The 9,410-nt window shown below is 37.8% G+C and overlaps 1 protein-coding gene across 1 annotated transcript; it reads left to right on the forward strand.

Moving 5' to 3' along the window:
- Nucleotides 1-2,787: 2,787 nt before the first annotated feature.
- barx1 (BARX homeobox 1) lies at nt 2,788-5,369 on the forward strand. The gene is made up of 4 exons (XM_043252655.1): nt 2,788-3,375; nt 4,242-4,533; nt 4,678-4,762; nt 4,854-5,369. The coding sequence occupies exons 1-4, from the start codon at nt 3,174-3,176 to the stop codon at nt 5,019-5,021; spliced, it is 747 nt and encodes a 248-aa protein (XP_043108590.1). The 5' UTR covers nt 2,788-3,173; the 3' UTR covers nt 5,022-5,369.
- The last annotated feature ends 4,041 nt before the right edge of the window (nt 5,370-9,410 follow it).

The raw sequence follows: 9,410 nt of genomic DNA on the forward strand, positions 1-9,410 counted from the left end.
ACTTGAAGAGCAGCACGTTTGAACCACGGTTGAATTTCTTGCTAACTGTTACTGACTCATCTTAATAGCGCACTTGATCTACGTAAACTAATGAACTGAACTACTTATACATATCACTGTCATTATACATAATGAAATCGGCGCCCAAGTTACATGTTATACGTATTTATACGATTATAATAACAATACATTATGCATGTCTACACGTAGATAAGAATTATTATTCATTATTGAAATTACACTGTAACATGGACACCTTAAAATAAAGTGCAGCATTAAATCATATTTCATAATCACGAACTGCCATCAGCTTACGTATAATAAAGACGACTACAATCTAAACGAATACAGCGCCCACGTATGAAAACGCTTCCTTTTTATTTTTATTATAAATTCGATAATAAGAATTCAAGAACACTGAAATTGAAAATTACGCGGGTTTCAAAGAGTTTTAATTCTCATCACGTGCTTTAATGTCGAACTGTGTAGCATCAGACCCCACATGATCTGTCAATTATCCAAAATAGCATTTCATACTTCGGTGGAAGCAAGAACATCTGACCTTCAGTAAAAGGAGTTCGCGTGGATAACAGACCTTACAGTCAGGCAAGCGCCACATTTCATTTCTGACAGGAATGAAAACGAGGCTGCGAGAGGTAGAAGTAGATAACAGCGAATTCAACGGACTGTGAAGTTTTTAACAACACGTACCGAGCGTTCAGATGTCTTACCGAATAAAAACGTTGAATACGCAAAATGTCAGTAGACAAAAATGCAAAGTGCTTCCTACAGAGTTCCCCTTTATAAAGACCGCTAAATTCAATATGGCGTCTAATCTAATTAAGGTTTGTGCCACAAATTTGCCTTTGAATTGGTGGCCTGTTTTAAGCATCTCAAAATGTAGGAATGCTCAGCTTTTCAGTGTTGTGAACTCCTTCTGAACTCACAATCAGACTAGATGTTTATGGTGCTCCAGACTGGCCAGGGTGTCTTGTGTGAGGCTTGGTGGTACACGTGATTAAGCACATAGTAGATTAACGCACTAAACTTTTGCTGAAGTGCTCCCATTTTCCACGGTTAATCAATATAACCCCACTCTTTAATTCTGCAGTTTAAAACTACATTTGTTTTTCTGAACAGTGATTGCAATGCGCACATGCAACTAGTAAAAGATAGTTATTAGAATAGAACTATATATATATATATATATATATATATATATATATATATATATATATATATAATCGATAATTAAATCTGCTTATTGATACGCTGTAGACTAAAGCTTTGCGATCCAGCATTCACATGATGTCGCCTAGTGGTTGAAATACAGAAGCGCTCACACCAAAGGCCACCTTGTCTACTATCTTGGGTAAATACGGAGAAATTATGGATGTGTGTGATTTCTTTCTTTCTTCTTTTTAAGAAAATGTCTTTACAGAAATATCCATGTCAGTATTTTTTATTTCTGTTAATGCAAATATGCGAAATCGGTATTTAAGATTGAATAATGCACATTATAAAGTAACGACAGTGATTACAGCGAAATGCCAGATATAGATACCCACTTTATGAAAGTAAAAAAAAGCATCATTTCGCATAAAGAGATAAAGAAAATGGAGCGTGATGAAGAAGAATAGAAAGAAAAATTTAAAAAATGTATGCTATAACGCTATAATGCACGCCACATGCTATAATACTGGCGTTAATGTTAAAATCGACAGCTATAGTACTAAACAAAAACAAGAAATGCATGTATGTTTGTCAAAAGGCTGTAACATGAGAAGCAATTCAGTGGTCTACAAGTAAACGTATTTTGCACAAGCCTATTTATTAAACGTTTAATAAGAATCGGAAAGCTGTGAACGCGTAAAATAAACAAATAAAATATCTTGTATTGAAAGATTGCACACAGTATTTTAATTATAAAATGTTAAATTGGTTCATTGCGTTATCAGTAAGAAAATACGAACTAAAATTCAACACAGTTTCCCTACTAGTGAATAACCCGTATATGATTCTCCACTGATTTATCATCGAATTAATAACAGCAAGTCTAAGGAAACGTTTTCTATTTCTCAAATACAACATCACAAGTAAAATCGGAAACTGTGTGCCAAGTGACAACTACATCAAATGCATAATTTTATTTATAATATTATTTATTATACTATTTTATATTGCATCAGCGCCAATATTTGCAACATTCTTACATTCCTCCAATTCTTGCAAGGCATTTTTGTACATTATTTTTTTATTTTTATTTTTTTTTTAATAAGTGCCGGTCTCTTAAGTTTCCATTTGAAATCACACTAAATAGGTGTATCTATTAATAACCGTGATTAATAACCTGATTGATAAAGGAGATGTGCCATTCTGTAATAAGCTACTATTAAATGTAATAAAATTAAATTAATGTATTTACGTTTTTTGTTGTTGATAAGCTGTGAAACAGGCTATGCGATTAATAAATCAGTAAAAAATGAAACTATTCAAAAATTCAAATGCAAAAAAAATCTATATATAATATATATAAAACAAAAAGACGTACAAATAATTTAGTTCAGAAAAGAAAAGGCGGAAGAACGGTGTCTATTCAAATAATGTTTGTATGAATGGCTTTTTTTTTTTTTTTTTTTTTTGTATGAATGTATTTTAGGATGATGACCAAACAGCATCTCTGACCCGTTTTAAAACTAAACGTGTTCAAACGATCGAAGACGCTCGGTGTTTTCCCTTTATTTACCGAGGCTGCCCAAGCGTGCTGAGGAGGAGGAGGTGTGGCGTTCTGCTAGACCTCCTTAAACTCAGATGTCTATGTTCCTGATTCAGAGCTCGGTCGGTGCGGGAACAACAGAAACGGGCTGCCCTCACTGGGCGGATCAGACTTTCTCACTCCAGCTGCGTTGGACGGGACCACACATTTCGGGACTCGTCCGCAGAAAAGAAAGCGATTTCACCCGCGTTTTAAGACCGAGCATCAGCCAGAGACTTCTTTGCGTGTTTCAGAGGACTTTGGGGATGTTTTGTTTTTAAATGATCGCATCCAAAAATCTGAATGGACGTTTATGCCTCGGTGCTTCACAAGGACATCTGAATCCTCGATGTGACCTCAAGGTTTCTACAGGCTTCCAGGAGGTTCGGAGAACATCTGCTACGTGTAAACTATAATAATGCAACATCCTTTGGAGATTGGGGCGCACTACTACCCCCCGGATGCCCTTCCAGACCAAAGGTCTCACAGGTACAGGAGTTTCATGATTGAGGAGATTCTTACAGACCATCCGGATCACAAGGTATCGAGTCCCACTGGAGACCTTCTAAAATTTGGAGTACATGCCCTTTTGTCCGCCAGACCATACCACAACCACTTAGGTAAGTACCGTGACCTTTCAGTCAGACGATATTTTGAGATCCGGCACAATCAATCCCTTAATCTTAACCTTCTCTTAATACAGGGACATTCAAATCGCACAACCTCTCGATTTGCCTACTCGCAGGAAAAAGATTCCGCACTGTCTCTGCGGAGCAATAGAAAACAAATCAGATATCTCCGATCGAAATACATTCAGCGCATCGGAAAGCGAACTTGCTTTGTTTAAAAAAAAATCAGGCCACGCGTGCATTTTATGCTTTTTAATTTAATTAAAGTTCTCGCCAGCCCGTGCGCGAAAATAAAATCACTAGAATTAAAAAAAAGAGTTTTATCTGCCGCCTTATTCTCGCTGAAGTAAAACAATAGCGGTTCGACCGCAACAAACTTCAGAGGTATATTTACTGTGCTTTATAAACAACTTTGCATTTTTCAGACGAAGCCGCGAAAATCTGTTGTGACAGGTTCAACGTTGGGAAATAAAGTTGTAATGAAAACATTTTTACACCGGGGAAAAAATAAGTTGACGCTGACATATTCCTGTATGAAAAAATTCTCCATTTATGGATGAAAAGATGCAGGCTAAGCAAAAAAGTTACCCAATACGTGCGATTTAAATAATCAGCCTGTTTTGTTATTCAAGATTTTTGTATCTTGCCTAAAACTCCTTACGGATTCAAAATCATAGTATGTCTATAGATAATAATTTAATAAGCGTAAAAAATCTGCAGATAAAAATCGATGGATCCACTACGATGGATCCATCCGGACTATTTTTTAAATGACACGAAAATGGCGTATCAGCAAGTCTCAGCTCCGATTAAATGATCCCGACTAACATGCACACATGCAATTGTTTTGCTTCCAGTTCTGAAAGCAGACCAGACCAGTATCCTGAAGTTCCCGGTGTCTCCTCTGTCCTGCTCGCTCGGGGCCCCGCTGGGCTCTGCGCTCCTGTCCGGCGCTGCGGGTCTGCAGGTGGGCTCCTCATCCCATCATCTCCCGCTGGACCTCCATCTCCGGGGAAAACTCGACCCTGGAGCTGACGCGGTGAGCAAGACTAAGAAAGGAAGAAGGAGTAGAACCGTGTTTACCGAACTACAGCTGATGGGCTTGGAAAAGCGATTTGAGAAACAGAAGTATCTCTCGACTCCTGACAGGTAAAGCACGCTTTTCATTTCGATTATTTTACGCGGTCCATTTAAAACAACGCGTATGGTGCGCGCGACTGTATTTATTAGTTATTAACGTAATTATGAAACCACAGCTAACGCGCAAAGAACATATCTTTCTCTTTTTTACAGAATAGACCTAGCAGAGTCTCTAGGCCTGAGTCAGCTTCAAGTCAAAACATGGTACCAGAACAGAAGAATGAAATGGAAAAAAATCGTAAGTTCTAATAATTATTAGCACAGAAATTGTGACGCAGCTGTCGTACCTGTGGACATACACGATTGTGCATGTCGTTGTTGCTTCCAAGGTGTTGCAAGGAGGAGGACTAGAGTCTCCGACCAAACCAAAGGGCCGTCCGAAAAAGAACTCCATCCCCAGCAGCGAGCAGCTGTCGGAGCAGGAGAGGACGCGAGAAGCGGACCGCTTATCCGACGGAGGCGCTTCTTCACTTTCTGACGCGAACCAAGAGGAATAAACGAGAACATCCGTGAGAATACGTTTGTCTCCAGGACGCGAACAGGCCTGCATTCGGCCTCCTTGGATCAACGCGCACCGACGCATTTACGTTGGCACTTACAGACCCGACCACTCGGCCTGATTTTATACTACCTATGTTTTGTCTGTTTGTTTGATCACGCCGACTTTCGCGGGCCTTGAAAAGTCATAGTGAACTTTTTCCAGGGACCGGAGCGGTGGTTAGTGAACGGTCTTTTTTCTCAGCATCGACGGCTGTGGTATCGTGGACATTTTATCGGCGTATATTGTGCTTTTTTATGCTTTTCATTGGTATTTCAAAAATATTCTTAAAAATTAAAATGTCAGTTTTTCGAAGACAGTTTACGCTGTGGCAATGTGACCCTTTTTTTTCTAAAACATGGCACCACGAGACATAAATGACAGCAGCAAAGTCAACCACAATAGGCTAATGACAACGGCAACGATAATGATAATAAATCACAAATACTGTGAGATCCCTCGCTGCTGGGTTTCGTGTCTTTTGAGGCTCATCGAACGCGAGCTGTGTAATTTTACGCGGAATTGTTTATGGCCTGACTGAGCGCCGTCACGCCGCGCATTAAACTTATTCTGGCGTGTTTACTCAGCAAAAGTAAATATGTGGTAACGCAATATTTTCGAAGTGAGGTTATTTATTTTCACAGAAAGATCCTTTTAATCAAAGACACTGGTTACGGTGCCGAGAAGAAGTGTCTGAAGCGAGAGATCCGCAGTGGGCCTGTTCAATTCGCGCCACAGGATTTACAACAAGCTAAAATGGCGTTTTTCTGCTGATAACTTTGGAATTGGGCTGATTAAAAAATACGTATCTTTTCTCGATTTTATTTAGCCCGATATGTGTAACGCCCAGGACCCTTGCCTCATGATGAAATAAAACAGGACTACTAGATTTTGAAATAAAATAACATTTTATAAATTGCCTAACCGTATTAAGAAAGAGTATATTACACCTACGTAAGGCTGTTAATGCACATAATTAGGTCGTACATTCATATCGTTCTTATTAGCCTAAACTTTGATTCGTATATTTTCATGGGCTGCATTTTTAAATACATGTGAGGCAGCTGCTACTTTGCTTGTGAAAGATGTAAAAAGTTTGTTAATGATGTGGCCTAGCAGAAGTTTCTGCAGCTATAAAGCAATAGCTAATGCATATCATCCATCGGCATCATCCTCCAACAGCCTATAATACAATTCGGATACATTAAATTATCTATAATAGTCAGCGTAAACCCTCTCGGACTAAGTCGCTTTTCTAATGGACACGTATTTAAATTTTATTGCTGAATGGAAAGGATATACAAACATTTTTTATTCATTTTATTAGCTCGTCTGTACGACAAAACAGCTACATTCGGGACATTTGTGGGATTTTCATTATCTCCGCGTTGAATTCAATACAAAAAAAATAAGAACACAAATAACTTCTAGCTGTCAAAGAGCTTCGCCAGACAATAATCGAACAGTGAATGAAATAATTATTAATATCATTATTAATACAAAGTCTTTTTTTTTGTATGCCTAGGCCTGACAGTTCAGTCTGGGTGGACGAAATTATATCCTGCCTGCAATATAGAGAATACCTCAGCACCTTAGTGATTTGGTGCAATTAATTTCACATGTTCTGGTTTCGTTTTACCAATGAGAACTCCAGACAAGGCTATTAATCAAAATCATACATTAATGAAGAAATAACGATGCGCTGCGGTGCTCAATTGTCTTGGTAAATCTTATCCTAATATCGGTTCTCTTGGTCCTGTCTAAATTTTGGAGGCTGGGGTTCTAGTGCCAGGACAGCATCATCATTCAAGAACACACATAAAACAACGGCACTCATCAATAGCCCATATGCGGTTGCGTACAATAACAGTAAAAACATTAATTAGGCTGTATTTAGCCGCGTGGCAAGACTCCATTCTTTTTTTTTTTTTCTGAAAAAGGCAGCCGCAAATCAGCCCTCAGTCTCCATCCGCCTTTTTCCAAAACTCCGTTTATTCCAATGACATAGGCTATTTATATTGACAAAATGTAGCCTCCACAACGTATATATTTTTCCTAAACCCTTAAAACAGAAATCTTCGGGTTTGTTTAATTATTGCCTAAATTACCCAGCCTATTTGCACTTGTTGTTGCGCCGGGAATTTCACCAATAAATGTGCACCTTTAAACATTTAAATGTAATTTTCTATGGCGTTTAAGTGTAAAGTGAAATAACTCTTTTATGTGAAGACCATATCTGTGGAAAAAAGTGCCATGAAGTATGTTACAGGTCTATACGTTTACAGATAACGTGGTCACGTCGTGTTTTTAAGAGAGATAAGAGCGCGTAGCTTATTATTAACAATCCAGTTGAAAAACTGTTAAAAGGTGTTTTAGTGTATTATAGTAGGTTTTACTGTAGTCTTACGTGACGGCGTAGGTTTTTTTTTTTTTAGTCACAACAGCTCGTAAAACAATTCGAGACTGTAGCTGTCGGCTCCAAGTGTGTTGAATTGAGGCCAAATATCACCCAACATGAAAATAATTCATTTTGTAGAGAGAATGAACTTTATATAGCCTAGTATCTAGTATTTGTTTTATGTTTTTTTTTATTATTATTTAATTTTTGGTGAATCTTAAAATTAATAAAAACAAAAACAGATGCAGTTTAAAATTATTTTTATAATTAATAAACAGTGCATGCAAGGTTCATGATATCAATACCTTCGTATAACTTCATAAAGAAACAAACCATTTAACTTAAAACTATAATGTACACAGTTATTAAAAAGAAATAAATAAATAATATATATATATATATATATATATATATATATATATATATATATATATATATATATATATATATATATATATATATATGGTTTAAATCATATATAAACTATATTAGTTTAGTAATGGCAGTTATCAAGATATACATAAATTACAGACCTGACTTTGGAAAAAGAATGGATGGAAGAAAGATCTTGTTAAGTTGCAGATAAAAAAAAAACTACAGTGCCTTTTTTCTCCAAAACCCATATACAGAATTACAAATATATGTCACCAAATATCGACACATGACAAAGTAGCTGATAAAACCAACAGTCTATTTCCTGAGTATCCTCTTTGCTGCATTAAGGGTACCATACAGTTCTTTCCACGCCATTTAATAACCAACAATTATTTCCTTTTGGTGTTTATGACACTAATTTAACTGGATTATAAGGAAACAAATGCTGGTGACAGAATCATTAGAGTGAAATGATTCAGAGGACGCCATGGTCTACTGTTACAGACAGATGTGCTTTATTTACACATTTGTAACAGCTAAAGAGGCTAAAATGTCATGAAATCACTCTGGTGGTGCTGGGCCTTTAAGAAACATAACCACAGGATGGTCATTTTACTTTAGGTTTCTGTTCCACAAGACACTTAATACTGTTAAGTGCACAAAGACAACGGTGCAAGTTTTAGGAAATAAACCCTGCACAATCCCATGCGAGTCCTCCTTCCTAATGGGACATTTAATATTATTTGCAGTCTTTCCAGTGTCGTTAGCGCGGATTTCATCTGAACAAAAGAGATAGGTTTACAATGCAGGTGCTGAAATTTCGCTCAGAAGTATTTAGCTCAAGAGCTTGTGGAAAATAAATGCACACATTGTCGTCTGGATTGAAGGGAGTCCATTGCGGATGAAGTCATGGGCAGGAATGCCTAATGCACTCAAGTGAACAAAACCTCATCCCAGAGGCAGACTTTCAGCCTGGACTTGATAAACTCCAGGTCTCTTCAATCAAGATCGAGATTTTAACATGATCGCACAAAGCTGAAAGTATATTTAGCTCTGATGTGTGATCCGCTTAAAATGCGTAAAAACACAAAATCGCAAACTCTCCATCAGCGTGCATTATCTTCACTGGCGTTTTTGTTTTAAATGACTGACTGTGCATGCATATCGGCAGGCCCCCACAACTCCCTATGTCTCGGTTAAACAGTTTATCCATTCGTCAGTATTCACCCGTGTCATAATCAGGTCTTGCCGCAATCATTATGCAGATTAAGAACAGGTGCACACTCACTTCTAGCAACAGCATGAAAGGCCGGCAGTGATGACCATGGCAACTTTCATTACCCGTAATCATGTGTTGTGAAAGGTTGTGTGTTTACAGACTGCGTGATGCCAACTCCAGACGTTCAGCACACGGCTAAATGCTCCACATGTCTTCTCTTTCCTGTCTGGACCTCGTGAAGGCCGAGCGTTGGACGGCAATGACTTCCGACATAAATTACAATCAGCAGGAAGAGTCAGCTACGAGGAATCTGGTGATTTGGAACTTCCACGTGAGATGCAATTTAATCATTAAGC

This window comes from Puntigrus tetrazona, chromosome 11 (genome assembly GCF_018831695.1).
Source record: "Puntigrus tetrazona isolate hp1 chromosome 11, ASM1883169v1, whole genome shotgun sequence".
NCBI lineage: Eukaryota > Metazoa > Chordata > Actinopteri > Cypriniformes > Cyprinidae > Puntigrus > Puntigrus tetrazona.